At 49.5% G+C, this 14,620-nt stretch overlaps 2 protein-coding genes across 2 annotated transcripts; one reads left to right on the forward strand and one right to left on the reverse strand.

The window, feature by feature from the left end:
- The first annotated feature begins 3,616 nt into the window (after window positions 1–3,616).
- Window positions 3,617–6,629, forward strand: LOC138732477 (olfactory receptor 14A16-like). Its single transcript, XM_069879087.1, has 2 exons — window positions 3,617–4,510; window positions 6,549–6,629. Exons 1-2 carry the CDS (start codon window positions 3,617–3,619, stop codon window positions 6,627–6,629), a joined length of 975 nt encoding a protein of 324 aa, XP_069735188.1.
- Window positions 6,630–13,396: 6,767 nt separating this feature from the next.
- On the reverse strand, window positions 13,397–14,377 carry LOC138732559 (olfactory receptor 14A16-like). Its single transcript, XM_069879179.1, has one exon. The coding sequence runs from the start codon at window positions 14,366–14,368 to the stop codon at window positions 13,397–13,399; it is 972 nt and encodes a 323-aa protein (XP_069735280.1). The 5' UTR covers window positions 14,369–14,377.
- Window positions 14,378–14,620: the final 243 nt, after the last annotated feature.

The following is a 14,620-nucleotide window of genomic DNA, read 5'->3' on the forward strand; positions in this document are numbered from 1 at the left end:
GAAGTCTCAGGCGATAAAAGATTTGGGTCATAAGAAGGGTCATAAAAGATTTGGGTCATGGAAGAGTTGAGTCATAGAAGCATGAGAATATAGTCAGGAAAAGGAAGGAACAGGTCATAGAAATTCTTATATAAGTCAGGTCATTGAAGTGTTGGGTCATAGAAGAGTTGGGTGAACAACTATTCAGATCATAGAGGAGTTGGGTCATAGTAGGATGGTGAGACACCATTTGCCCAAGGGAAATCCAGTCCACTTCTCTTTCAGACATCCAGAAATAGAATTGAAGAGGAAAACATCTCGGCAAAAGCCTTTAGACCCCTGCTCATCCGTTGGCTATTTCTAAAAAGGACATGTAATGTGGGGATGATGGCAGTGATCAGGGAGTTCCCCCCATCTCTGTAACCTTCTGAAAATGATGGAGAGTGGCCTCATGTGACATCATCCTCCTCACTCAACTCCCTGGGATGCTGCCCCTCCTGTCCCACAGACTGGGAAGGATTGTGTTTGCTCAAGTGATCCCTGACTTGATCCCCAGTCACCAGTGGTTGATCTCCTCCAGAGTCCTGCCCTGAGTCACAGGGGCCTGGGAGACCTTGCTGGGGAAGACAGAGGCAAAGAGGACACAATTTCAGATCTGTCTACACCTGCTCTTCCTAAATTCAGCACTGCCCACACAGTGCCCTTTACTGTTCCTGGAAAAGCAAACCCTCATTATGAGGCTCCTGAATGGCCTTTCGAGTTGAGGGGGAGTTTTTGTCTGAACTCTCGCTCACCTTGGAGGATGCTGTTGTTGAAGCCCATCTGTCCTGAGCTCCGTGACCATGTCCCAGCTCTGCCTCCTACAGGAACAGCTCCAGATCCTCCTGCCTGTGGCCCTGGTTGAGGGCATTGTTTCCCATTGGGGCTGAAGCCCTGCAGCTGTGACACCAGGCAAGCTCATGCCTGCCATCAGGAAAACTGGGACCTAGTTTCAAAGACCTCATGTGTGCAAAGGCTTTGCTGAGAGCAGAGACATGGCTGGGAGAGAATGGACCTGGGTGTCTTTCCAGCCACAGGTCTTAAGACCCAGGATGAAATGACTAAATTCATTCAGTGGAACAGATCCCCCTCCCCAGCCTGGACAAATGAGCTAATTCCCTGTTACCTTTCTGCTGTCCTGTCTAATGATGGGACAAAAATATTGATTCTCATGCCCAGGTACTTTTTAACAGGAGCAATGACACTGCAAGAAATAAGTTTCTCTTCCCAGATGAGGGAGGGAACATCAGGGATGGCTTCAGCCTGTTTCTCAGCAGGTTCCCCTGCAGCCCCAGGGACACCTCGAGGGAGCCCAGAGGGGGCAGAGAAAGTGCTGCCTTGGGCTGCTCCTCTGCTGCTGAGCTGGGCTGGGCTACTGGCAGGGAGGGAGCTCATAATGAGACAGAAGTTGAGAAAAGAGCCAGGTCTGTCCAGGAGCAGCTCCTCTGCAAAGCCCAGCAGGGCTGAGGGCACTGCCTGCAGGCAGCGAGGGGAGAAGAGGGAGACAGAGAGGGGAAAGGCAGAGTGGGGCAGGAGGAGAAAGAAGGCTTCGTCTGCAGAAAAACCTTCACAGCCCTTCTCCAGGTGAGTCTCTGGGTGCAGGACAATGCAGTTGCGGTTCCTGGAGGGATCTCCTAAAGCTGGCGCTTTGGGATCTGTCAGGAGGGCTCTTGCAGTTTCTCTGGTTGAGAGAAAAAACGGTGTCAGCGCTGCTCCACATCACCTCATGATATTTCTAAGAGGACATTTCAAGGGGAAGATCAGGGCAGAGATTACATTAAAGATAAAGAGCTTCCCTGAGTCTGTGTTTTCTGTTTCTTGCAATTGGCGTATTTCAGAGGAGAAATGGACAAGGGTCTCTCATGCTTGAACAAATCACTGAGACTCCTGTGTCTCTGAGTAGTCAGTAGATCTGATAGGAGCCTCCTAAAGTGTCTGCAGCTGCTCCTCTGCCCATGGACAGCACCAGCACCACCTCTGCTGGGCCCATCAGGCTTAGCCTCTCCTGTCCTTTTCTCCTTATAAAAAAGAAGCTGTTTCAAGCTTTACCTGACAAACAGGCAGGTTTGTGTAGGTCCAGCGGGATGCAAAGAACGTCACATGGGGTCTGTGAGCACTGACAGGGAGAAAAGATAGGACAGGGAAACACCTCCCAGAAGGAAAATCTCCAGGCTGAAGGAAGAGGTTCATGGAATTAGAGGAAATTAAAACCAGAGATGTTGGACGGAGAATTCCAAAAGCTCTATGTGATCCCCTGCAGGGCTGACCCTTCGTCTGAGCAAGCCTCCTGCCTCCTCTCCTACCCAGCAAAGCCTTTGCCCTCAGGGCTCTGGGCTCCAAGGCTGAGACCCCTCCTCTGCAGCCACAGCTCCAATGCCCTCCCCAGAGCCCGGGGGCTGAGAGCAACTGCCCTGTAAGGTTGGTGTCTGGGAGGTGGTGAGCACAGCTGTGGAAGGGGAATGCTGTCTGCGTGCCCGGCTACCTCTGCCCTGGCCTCTCGCAGCCAGACTCTCACTCTTTTTCTCCCTACTTCTCCCCTTGTCTCTGTTCTTGCTGTTGTTCTCTCATTCTCGCTGCCTGGCTCTTTGGGGATGAGAGTTTCAGCTGCAGAGTCACCCACTGCCCTGGTGGCTCCATTCCTGCAGTTGTGTCCATAGGAACCTGTGTCCCAGCTTTGCTCTGAGCTGTGAGCCTGAGGGCAATGCAGTCAGTGGGGCTGAGGAAGGAGCTGAATCTCCAGTAATCAAATGTCATCTTGAGGACACTTGGCGTTCTCCATAGGTGTCCTTCCAAGCTGTGAGTTTCCCTCCAGGATGTAAACATGACTTGTCACATCTTGGTGTAACCTGTAAGCTCCATGGAGAAGCAAGGAGACACTTCAGCCAAGGAAATGCTCTTGGGTTTGTTAAATGAGCTGTGTGTGTCCTGGGCTGAAAGTGAGTGCTGAAACCTTAGGAAAGGGTGTCATACTAAGTCGTGTGAGGTGGATCCCTCTGCTCCCAGCAGGGCCTGGTGGCTTTTCAGGGTAACATGGGAGTGTGATCCTCCTCCGCCTCAGAAAGGTGCAAGCCTAGGGCAACTCGGAAGCAGAGTGAGGGAAAGAGCAGCTCCCCTCCCTCTTCACTGAGCCACAGGCAATGCTCTCGCCTTGTCAGAATTGCTTTGTTGACCCTGGATGCAATAGAATTACTGAGTTTTTCTATCATCCATGACAATCTGCAGCCAGGATTGGAGAGCGCTGTAAATAAATCTCTCCCTCTCAAACATGTTGGAACTTGTGGTTTCTTATCACAGGGTGTGCAGATGCTGAGAATCCCTCTTACATTAGGAGCAGTTTTAACAACACTCCCATGACCCCCTGCTGCACAGAAAGTCTGACTCCTTGCAGCCCCCAGGAAGAGATCCTGTTCCTTCTGGCACATTCAGCTAGCACCAAGTAAGGCTCTAGGCAGGGAGCTGAATGATGATCCCCTTGGAAAGGAAAAGCAATGGAGAGTGTGCATTGTGAGAAATGGCTTTAATGTTGCTCAGAGACATCACACCTAACTTGTGACTGTCTTTTTCTTCATGATTGGTGCTTCAAATCCAGAGGCAGCAGATGTCCAACAGCAGCTCCATCACCCAGTTCCTCCTCCTGGCATTCGCAGACACACGGGAGCTGCAGCTCTTGCACTTCTGGCTCTTCCTGGGCATCGACCTGGCTGCCCTCCTGGGCAACGGCCTCATCATCATCACCATCGCCTGTGACCATCACCTCCACACCCCCATGTACTTCTTCCTCCTCAACCTCTCCCTCCTTGACCTGGGCTCCATCTCAACCACTCTCCCCAAATCTATGGCCAATTCCCTCTGGAACACCAAGGCCATTTCTTATGCAGGATGTGCTACCCAGGTCTTCTTTGTAGTTTTCTTGTTTGGTGCAGAATATTGTCTTCTCACAGTCATGTCCTATGATCGCTACGTTGCCATCTGCAAACCCCTGCACTATGGGACCCTCCTGAGCAGCAGAGCTTGTGTCCACATGGCAGCAGCTGCCTGGGGTGCTGGGTTTCTCAATGCCCTGCTGCACACAGCCAACACATTTTCCCTGCCCCTCTGCCAGGGCAATGCTGTGGACCAGTTCTTCTGTGAAATCCCTCACATCCTCAAGCTCTCCTGCTCACACTCCTACCTCAGGGAGCTTGGGCTTCTTGTGTTCAGTTCCTGTTTATTTTTTGGCAGTTTTGTTTTCATTGTGGTGTCCTATGTGCAGATCTTCAGGGCTGTGCTGAGGATGCCCTCTGAGCAAGGAAGGCACAAAGCCTTTTCCACCTGCCTCCCTCACCTGGCCGTGGTCTCCCTGTTTATCAGTACTGGCTTTTTTACATACCTGAAGCCCCAGTCTTCCTCCTCTCCATCCCTGAATCTGGTGCTGGCAGTTCTGTACTCAGTGGTTCCTCCAGCACTGAACCCTTTCATCTACAGCTTGAGGAACCAGCAGCTCAAGGATTCAGTCTGGAAACTTACGTCTGACTCTTTTCAATCAGCAATAAGCTGCCCACCTTGATCTCTGTTTCCCTTGCAATGTAATGCACTGCAGAACCAGTCTTTCTTTGGTAGCTTATTTGGATTCATTTGGGATTTATTTTTCTTGGTTTTAGTAATGTTGTCCACAGAGAAATGTCATTGTTTCTCCCACTGCTGCGTCAGTCTCTTCTTGTCTTGTGTGACTCAGAGACAGTGCAATCAGCGACCAGTGCTCTGTTCTTGTTTAAAGAAAAGAAAGGCCCCTGCAGTCACTCGTTTGTCCATAATCTTTCCTCCCGGTATTTATGCGGAGCTGCTAGGTCACCTCCAGAAGTTGTGGGGAAAAGAAACCCAGCACAACGGTACTGCCAGGGAGAACCAGCACTGGGTCTGTCTAGAGCTTCTCTCTCGGCGCCTCTCTGATCTTCTGAGCCCCTGTGCTGGTGGAAGGTGTGAGTGCTCTGAGCTTGGTCACTCTTCAGCATTGTGGCTGTGCTGTGATCACAGGCAGGGACAAGCAATGGGCACCTCTGGGACAGGGATGATGTCCATGGGGTTGCTGTGGGGGCCTCTGGGACAGAGAGATCCTCATGGTCACCTCACCTTGAGAACAACGTCCCCCGGAAACTGCCTGAGTGCAGCTCTGTGATGTGCTTCCTTGGACCAAGGTCTGCGTGTCCATTCCTCATGGTGTGGAGCACCTCAGGTGCATGCAGAGCACGGTGACCAACTCCAGCTCTGGAAGCAGCAGCAGGAGAACAGAGACACTGTGACTGCTGCTGTGCAGCCGCTGCGTGAGTATCGGGAGGGTCTGTCTCTGAGCCCCCTGTGTGTGAGATGGGGGCACAAGGTGTCCCAGTTCAGCCCCTCGATCTGGCAGCAAACTATAGGAAGTGGTTCCTTCTCCAAATTTACTCATGAAAGGGAAAGAAGTCTTGACAGATGAAATTAAAAGTTGGATTTAAGAAACACAATAAAACCTCACACTATTCCTATCACTAAAACTTACATTAATGGTCATGCTGGTGCCAGGGCTTGTTTTAGTACTAGTGGTAGTTGTAGAATCATAGAATCACAACATAGAATCGTGGATTGGTTTGGGTTGGAAAAGACCCTAGAGATCAGCCAGTTCCAACTCCCTTTCCTTAAGCAGGGACACTTTCCACTGCACCAGAGTGCTTAGAGCCTCATCCAACATGGACTTGAACACCTAAGCACTAGTAATAAAACTAATACTAGTTTATATACAATGATATCAAGGCATTTGGCCCAATTATAGATTGGGCACAACCAGCAATTGTCCCCTCGGCACCCTGGGGAAGCTGCCCCACCAAAATCATCCCACATGAGTCCCACACAAAGGCTATTTCCCTATCTGGCTGTACCTCCCAACCCTTTGCTGGGACTTTTACTGTATGGATATCTCTGTTGTTCTTTGCTCGGTAGACAACCAACTCCACCACAATTATTTATAAGAAGGGAAGACGTTTCCTAATGACATTTCTTGCACACCAGTCCCTCAGCTCTTGCCACTGCTGGTCTCTCAGACAAGCCCTTTCTCACACAGCTCCAAACACATCAGGGGCTCATGGCCTTTTCTTATAAAATACCGAGAAAGTCCATGGATTGGGATCCCCAATCTGCCCTGGGTCCTTGCTCAGTGTTTCACCCCAAAAGGTTTCTCAGACCCCATCTCTCCCAGCCTCTCCTTGTCCATGATGTGCTCTAGGACCAACCATCCTTCTGGCCTCGGCAGGACTCACTCCAGGCTGGGCAGGGTCTTCCTTGTGCTGGGAGCCCCGTACTGGACACGGCAGCCCTGATGTGTCCTGTGGCGGGTTAACCTTGGCCAGCAGCCGGACACCCTCAGCTGCTCCCTCCCTGCCCAGAAGCAATGGGACAGATGGAAAGAATAAACCAAAAAACCTTATGGGTCAAGAGAAAGCAAAGGAGGTTAAGTGACCAGTGACTGTCACTGGAAAAGACGTGTGGACTTGCTGAATGTCAATTAAATTTATTGCCAGTTAAGAAAGGTTTGGATTGGGAGCAACAAGGATAAAATATTAAAGCTCATTCCCCTCCCACTTTCTCCCAGACTGAAATAGCTTCATGGCTTCCAATTCCTCTGTCTACCCAAGTCCTAGGAGGAGAAGGAGGATGGTGATGAGGGGGTTAACAGTAAGAAAAGAACATCTCTGCAGCTCCTTCCTCCTCACAATTTTCCCCTGATCCATCCTGGCTCCTCTCCATGGGATCCCACCATATTTGTGGTCAGGGGTCTGTGTGGTTCATTCCTTTCTCTCTACCCATGGGGCAGTGTCAGGGCCCTGACAAGCATCTCCTGGGCTTTCATGGCCCTGACCAGCATCTCCTGGGCCTCCACCCACCCCTCTGTCCATGGGCCAGAAGACAATGAACACAGGACTGAATTTTAACACCAGGTTAATCTGAGCTGTAGGTGTGCAGACACAGACACAGCCTGGCCTGACCATGGACCTCATTGAGTCAGACTTGCAGAGTCACTGCCCAGCTTGGCTCTTTATGAGGTGAACAATGGAACGATATCATAGCCATCAGAATTCCAGACCCGAGGAGATTCACAGAGGCCTAGGACCATTCTTCTTCCTTTCTTTCCATCAGGTGATCAGGTTTTAGAGGCGAGGCGGAAAAGCAGGTGTGGTTTCAGGGTGCAGATGATGGAAAGGGGAGAGCAGAGCCATCACATGACCTGATCTATGGTCAATGTTTTATTAAAATTGTTCCCTTCCTTTCATGGAGCTCTTAACCTGGATGCTCTGAGATTCCTCTACCACTTTGAACAACTAAGGTGACAGTACCCATGTCCTTGAGTTGAAATTCTGCTTCCAGCCTAAAGCACCTCATGGGCTGAAGATGGGCCAGGAGACTGGCAGAAGGATCCCACTCCTCTGCACAAGAATGTGGATGTTCTCAGGTGTCACAGGAGCCGTGGCCGACCAATAGCTGTGTCCATGGAGCCGATCAAATGACAAAATCCTTCTTATTGTGGCCTTGGTTTCTTGTTGATGTCTAAACTCTCTCTGTGGATGCTGACATGGACTGGGCAGCCTAGTCTGACCTCAGAGCTGGCCCTGGATGGAGCTGGCATTGGAATAGAGGCTACTTGAGCTCTCTTGTTCCTTAAGCATTTCCATGAGCATAAGATGTAGAGACCCATATGGCAGGTTGCCCCGAGCCTCCCCAGCAGGCCAAGGTGTGCCCTCACCCCTCATGCGGGGGTCCCCAACTCCATCCTGGAAGACCTCCTCCAGGGCCTCTCCAGTTTCTCCACTTTCCTTTTGAAATGTGAGACTCACTGGGTCCTGTGGCATCATCCTGGTGCCAGAAGAGTGAGGGCAGCAATTGTCTCCTTTGCACAGCGGCAAGAGTTGTTCGCTTTGCTCCCTCCCAGTGAGTATCAGGGGGTAAGCAAGAAGCTGTCAGGGGGAAACAGCCAGGAGAGCTGACCCCGGCTGACCAGAGGGAGATCCCATAACATAGATGCCACGCTCCGTGATAACGAGTATGCCAGGACAAGAAAGACGTGGAGATTTTTATTGTTCACGGTGATCGTTTGTTATAGAATGGTGGGGTGTCAGTCTGCTTGAGGGAGGTGGCAAGTGGTGGCATTTGCATTGGTTTGGGCGTTGGATTATGGTGGTTATTTTCTTTGTTCTTTCACCCATTAAAGTATTTTCAGCTCAGCCCACAAGTCAAAAAACATTTCCGTGGAGCATCATGGGCAGAGACCTAGCTAGCCAAGGAATGCCCTGAGCAGAAGGACCCAGGCACCAGGACGCTTGGTTGTCCTCACTCACAAGAGGCCTCCACCAAGGCCATGCCCTTTCAAAAGAGATTTTTTTAAAAGAAATATTACTCTTCTTCTGAAAATTCCTCAGCCTGGAGAAGAGAAAGCATCAGGGATAACTTCTAGTGGCCTTCCAGTACCTGAAGGGTGTCACCAAGAAAGAAAAGATTAGAAATATAAACTTCAAAATAAAACAATGTTTTCTAGGTTGACTTTGAAATCTTCCTCTTTAACCACACTGGGAAATGACTCCAAGGAGCTGTGCAAGGCTTGAAGACCTGAAGAAATCTCCAGGCAGAGAAAGCGCTTGTTAAGTCTTCCTGTGTTTTAATGAGACCTCAGCTTCTGAGAGGAGATGGAGCAAAGCTCTCAAGAAGTCAAAAGCAGAACTCAGAGTATGGAGAAGTGTTAATTGGTTTCAGTGAGTATTGTTAGAGACAAAGTGTCCCCAGGGACTCGTTAGAGCTGATAATTGGAGGCCATGATTGCAGAAAGGCAAAGGCGCTGTGCAGGGAGCTGTGATGCTGAGAAAAGCCTGTGTTTGATTGATGAATCAGAAATGCAAAGCCCTGACCCCCAGGCCCTGGTCAGGCAGATCTGGCTTTGGCTACAATGACACTGGTGTCATGAACATTCTCCCATTTCTGTATAAAACTGGGAGCAGTTAATCCATATAATTCCAAACCAAGGCCTGAGATTCTGAGGCTCTCAGACAGCTCCATGGAGTTGTGGAAGAGTTGGGTCAAAAAGGGTAGTATCATAAAATGGTTTGATCACAGAATTCTAACAGAAAACTGTTTGAGAAGAGTCAGGTGATAGAACAGTTGGATCATAGAGGAGTGATAGAGGAGTTCAGCCACAGAAGGTTTACAGAAGAGTTGAGTCATTGAAATCTCCTATCAGAATTGGGTCATAGATGATTAAGGTCATAAAGGGTTTATAGAATATTTGCACCGTGGAAGAGTCGAGTCATTGAAGTGTGAGTGTATTTGGGGTTTAGGAGGGTTTGATCATGGAAAGGTCACAAAAGGGTTGGTTCAGAGAACGGTTGGGTCATAGAAGAGTCGTAGAACTGTTAGATAATAAAAGAATCAGGTCACAGAAGGTTCATAGAAGTGTCAGGTCACAGAAGAGTCATAGAGTCAGGGCATAGAAAGTCCCATCATAGAACAGTCAGACAACAGTCAGGTCATGGAATGAAGTGTTGTGTCATAGAAGGCTTGAGTCATGGAAAGGCCTGATTATGTAAGAGACAATTCACAGAAGGGTTGACTTACAGATGTGTCAGGCCTTAGAGGAATAATAGAAGAGTTCAGTCATAGAAGGTTCGTAGAAACCTCAGGTCACAGAATTTTCCCTTAATAGAAGAGTTGAGTCAAAGAAACGTGAGAGTTTATTTGGATAATAGAAGAGCTTGGTCACAGAAGGGTCATCAAGGAGTCAGGTCATAGAAGTGTTAGGTCATAAAATGGTTGGGTCATAGATTATCCCGGTCATAGAGGAGTCAGGTCATAGGAAACCATAAACGGATCATAGAAGACTTGACTTATAGAAGGCTTGAGTTATAGGAAGCTTAGAGTCTAGATGAGTTGCATCATAGAAGAATTGTGGAAGAGTGGGGTCGTAGGAGACTTGGTTCATAGAAGAGATGGTTCATAGAAAGCTCATAAGAAGAGTAGGGTTGTAGAAAGTGTGTATCATTGAAGTATCGGGTCATAGAAGCACTAGGTCACAGAAGGGTCATAGAATTTTGGGTCATAGAAGTCATTAAAATGCAGCTTGTTGCTCATGTAAGAGTCAGGTCATACAGGAGTCAGATCACAGAAGGGTCAGTTAATTGTAGGTTTGGTTCATAGAGCAGTTGGGTGATAGAGGGGTTGGGTTTTAGAGGAGTCGGGTCAGAGAAGCGTCAGGGCATAGATGATTTGTGTCGCAAAAGACACATAGAAGACTTTGGTCATAGAAAGTCAAATCACACAAGAGTCAGAGAAGGTCACAGAAGTGTCAGGTCATATAAGGGATGGGTCGAAGAAGAGTCAGGATATAGATGAGACGGATCATAGAGGAGTAATAGAATAATTCAGTCATAAAAGGTTCATTGAGGCGTTGTGTCACAGAAGTCTTAGGCCATAAAAGATTTGGGTAATAGACGAGTCATGAAATATTTGGACCATGGAAGAGCTGAGTCACAGAAGTATGAGGGTTTAGTCAGGAAAAGGAAAGAGCGGGTCATAGAGAGGTCTTAGTAGAGTCAGGTCATGGAAGTGTTGGCTCATAAAAGAGTTGGGTCAAAAATAATTCAGGTCATAGAGGAGTTTAGTAATAGACGGATGATGAGACACTATCTGCCCAAGGGAAATCCAGTCCCATTCTCTTTCAGATATCCAGAAATACAATTTGACTGGAAATTGTCTGGTCAACCACCTTTGGCTCTCCTGTCCATTCATTGGCCATTTGTAAAAACGAATGCAATGTGGGAGTGGTGCCAGTGGTCAGGGAGTATCCTCACCCTCCATGACCTTTAGAAAATGATGGAGAGTGGCCTGACTATGACACTGTCCTGCTCACTCAGTTCCCTGCGATGCTCCCTCTCCTGTCCGATAGACAGGGAAGGATTGTGTTTGCTCAGTTGATCCCTGATTTGATTACCAGTCACTCCTGGTTATCTCCTGCAGAGTCCTGCCCTGAGTCACAGAGGCCTGGGAGACCTTGCTGGGGAAGACAGAGACAAAGAGGACACAGGGAATCTCAGATCTGTCTACAACTCCTCTTCCTAAATCCAGCAGTGCCTACATAGGGTCTTCGTTTCTTCTTTAGCTGTTCCTGAAGCAGCAAACACTCATCATGAGGCCCTTGAATGGCTTTTAAAGTTGAGAGTGAGTTTGCCTGGACCCTTGTGAGCTTGGAATATGCTGTCCTTGAAGTCCATCTCTCTTGTGTTCTGTGACCATGTTTTCCTGTGTCTCCCACAGGAACAGCTCCAGCTTCTCGCGCCTTTGCCCCTGGCTGAGGGAATTGCTGCCCATGGGGCTGAAACCCTGCAGCTGTGGCACCAGGCAAGGTCATCCCTGCCAGGAGGAAGCATGGGACCAAGTGTCCAAGACTCCATGTGTGCAAAAGCTTTGGTTGGAGCTGAGACACGTCAAGGACAGAAGAGAGCTGAGTGTCTTTCCAGTCCCAGGTCTAAATGTCCAGGATGAAATGCCTGAATTCACTCAATGGAACACATCGTCCAGCTTGGAGATTTGAGATTATTCTCTATCACCTGTGCTCCATCACATCATACAGGATGGTAATAAAGATATTTGACAGTGCTGGCCCAAGCGCTGGTCACTGGGGGATGCCACAAGTCACTGGCTGCACGAAGGACTTTGTACCATTGATGGCATTTGGGCTTGGTCCTTCAGACAACTTCCCAGCCAGGGTCACTTCTTCAGCCCAGACTCTGGCTATGAGGATACACAGGAGACCATGTCTAAGGCCTTGCAGAATTCCATGTAAACAACATGCCCTTCTTCCCTTTCTCGTTTTGGTTCAGAAACACATTTCTTGTTATTTGAGGGCCTGGAAATGGCTGCAGGACATGTGCCACCCCTTTCCTGGGACTGAGGGTTGCCTGATCTGCCTGTAATCTCCAAATTCTCATTTCTACTTTTCCAGAAGACAGATTTGGCATCTGCTTTATCCAAGGACCCCAGAACTGCTCTGATTGCTCTAGCACCTTTGAGAGCAAAATCCAGAGTCATGGACCAAAGTGACGCAGCAAACAGGAACACTTGCACTGGGCCTTGTCTAAGGCAGCTGAGATGCAGCTCCCTGGGCTGGTGGGGTTTGTTCCTGGAGCCACACACAAATCCCAGAGTTCTCTCAGGAGTCCATGTCTGAGCGGGCCTCGTGCACCCCTAATGCACCCAGGGATCTTCACTGACAAGGTCTTTCCTTTTCACACACAGAGGCACTTCAGGAGTCACAGCGTCTCTCTGGCTCCTGGTTGTCACTCACAGAGGATGGGAGGCACCTCAGCCCTGCAGTGTGTCACCCCGATCTGCATTTCTCTGAGATGCCCCAAGCCATGAGGAATGGACACAGGGAGCTCAGTTCATGGAAGCAGGTCCCAACATTACGTCCAGGTGATTTCCATGGGATTTTACTCTTAATGTGAAGTGACCTCAAGGACATATGATTCCTACAGGCCCTCATGGAACCCAAGGAACACTTGGTCTCAAGTCTGGTCTCACCTGGGTTCATCTCTCCTCACGCAAGCTGGGGTGAGAGACCAGTGCTGGCAATGATGGTCGTGAGGGGCGACTCCAGGACGATTGCCCTGAGGCAGATTCCCCAGGGTGTCCAATGCACATGGGCACAGACCAGACCCTGTCCGGCTGCTCCTTCAGGTCTCTCACAAGAAGCATGGTTGTAGTAGCCTGTCCCAACCCTGCAGAGCCATAATGATTAACTGTACACCTGGGCTTTCATCTTGGGGCAACTACTTGGAAATTCTCTTAAGAGAATCATTGGGGAAAAGGCCTAAGCCTTCACGCAGTGCTCTGAGGAGATCCCCTTGCTTCATGTAAAGGCTGTTGTGTCCCACAAGTGCCCACTGCCTGTCCCTGCCTGCGGGCACATCACTGCCACGCAGTACAGCTATGACCAAGCTCAGAGCCCTTAGGCCTTACAGCAAGTCAAGCGGTGAGGAGGAGAGTGTGGGAGTGGAGAGAGAATAGCACTGGGAGATCAAGCACTGGTGCCAGGCAGTGCTGCCGTGCTGGGACTCTTCTCCCCTCCACCCACGTCCTCAGAAACTCTCGCTGCAGCTCCAGAAAGGCCTGGGAGGAAAGATATCAGGAAATAAGAGTCGTTGAGTACCCCTTTATTTTGTTTAAACACAGAGAGAATGCAGCTCCTCATTTACATGGCCAATCAGTGAGAAAAGAGAAGAAGACAGTGAACTAAAACCAGGTTGATAAGATTATCACCACTATGAAACCAGATACAACAACAAATAGAGAAGCCAGTTTGGGCCTGCCATGAGTTGCACGATAAATGCTATGCAGAAGGTGATAAGCAGTTCATCGACTCAGAGAGCCATCCCATCATCAGTTTTCTCACAGCATCCTTGAGCTGCTGGTTCCTCAAGCTGTAGATGAGGGGGTTCAGTGCTGGAGGCACCACTGAGTACAGACCTGACACCACAATGTCCAGGGTTGGAGAGGAGATGGAGGGAGGCTTCAAGTAGGCAAACCCTGCAGTGCTGACAAACAAGAAGACCACGGCCAGGTGAGGGAGACACGTGGAAAAGGCTTTGTGTCGTCCCTGCTCAGAGGGGATCCTCAGCACAGCCCTGAAGATCTGCACATAGGATACCACAATGAAAACAAAACACCCAAAAGCTAAACAGACACCAAACACAATAAGCCCAGCTTCCCTGAGGTAGGAGTGTGAGCAGGAGAGCTTGAGGATCTGTGGGATTTCACAGAAGAACTGATCCACAGCATTGCCCTGGCAGAGGGGCAGGGAAAATGTACTGGCTGTGTGCAGCAGAGCAATGAGAAACCCAGCGCCCCAGGCAGCTGCTGCCATGTGGACACAAGCTCTGGTGCCCAGGAGGGTCCCGTAGTGCAGGGGTTTGCAGATGGCAACATAGCGGTCGTAGGACATGACTGTGAGAAGAAAATACTCTGCTGAAATGAAAAAGGCAAATAGAAAGACTTGAGAAACACATCCTGAGAAGGAGATGGCTCTGGTGTCCCAGAGGGTATCGGCCATGGATTTAGGGAGAGTGGTAGAGATGGATCCCAGGTCGAGGAGGGAGAGATTGAGGAGGAAGAAGTACATGGGAGTGTGGAGGTGGTGGTCACAGGTGATGGTGATGATGATGAGGCCGTTGCCCAGGAGGGCAGCCAGGTAGATGCCCAGGAAGAGCCAGAAGTGCAGGAGCTGCAGCTCCCGTGTGTCTGCGAATGCCAGGAGGAGGAACTGGGTGATGGAGCTGCTGTTGGACATCTGCTGCCTCTGCATGTGAAGCACAGAACAAAAGAATAAAAACATACAGTAAGAAGTTACAGGAGACTTTATTGAGTAAAATCAAAGCCATTTCTCACACTTTACCCTTGCCACTGCTTTTCAGTTTCTCTCAGCCCGGAGAACCAGGTCCTCCGCCCGCTAGCTGCAAGTAGTCAGCTCTGAAGAGGGATCCACCTCACACCACCTAATATCTAACCCTTTCCGAAGGTCTCAGCCCCCACTTTCAGCCCAGGACACACACGGCTC

Source organism: Phaenicophaeus curvirostris, chromosome 33 (assembly GCF_032191515.1).
Source record: "Phaenicophaeus curvirostris isolate KB17595 chromosome 33, BPBGC_Pcur_1.0, whole genome shotgun sequence".
Taxonomy (NCBI): Eukaryota; Metazoa; Chordata; class Aves; order Cuculiformes; family Cuculidae; genus Phaenicophaeus; species Phaenicophaeus curvirostris.

Excerpts from the sequence above, each read along its gene's own strand:
- LOC138732477 (XM_069879087.1), top strand. The coding sequence starts at position 3,617 with ATGTCCAACAGCAGCTCCATCACCCAGTTCCTCCTCCTGGCATTCGCA. Across the intron at positions 4,511-6,548 it reads ACCAGCAGCTCAAGGATTCA|TTAAGAAAGGTTTGGATTGG; the intron begins GTCTGGAAACTT and ends ATTTATTGCCAG.
- LOC138732559 (XM_069879179.1), bottom strand. The coding sequence starts at position 14,368 with ATGCAGAGGCAGCAGATGTCCAACAGCAGCTCCATCACCCAGTTCCTC.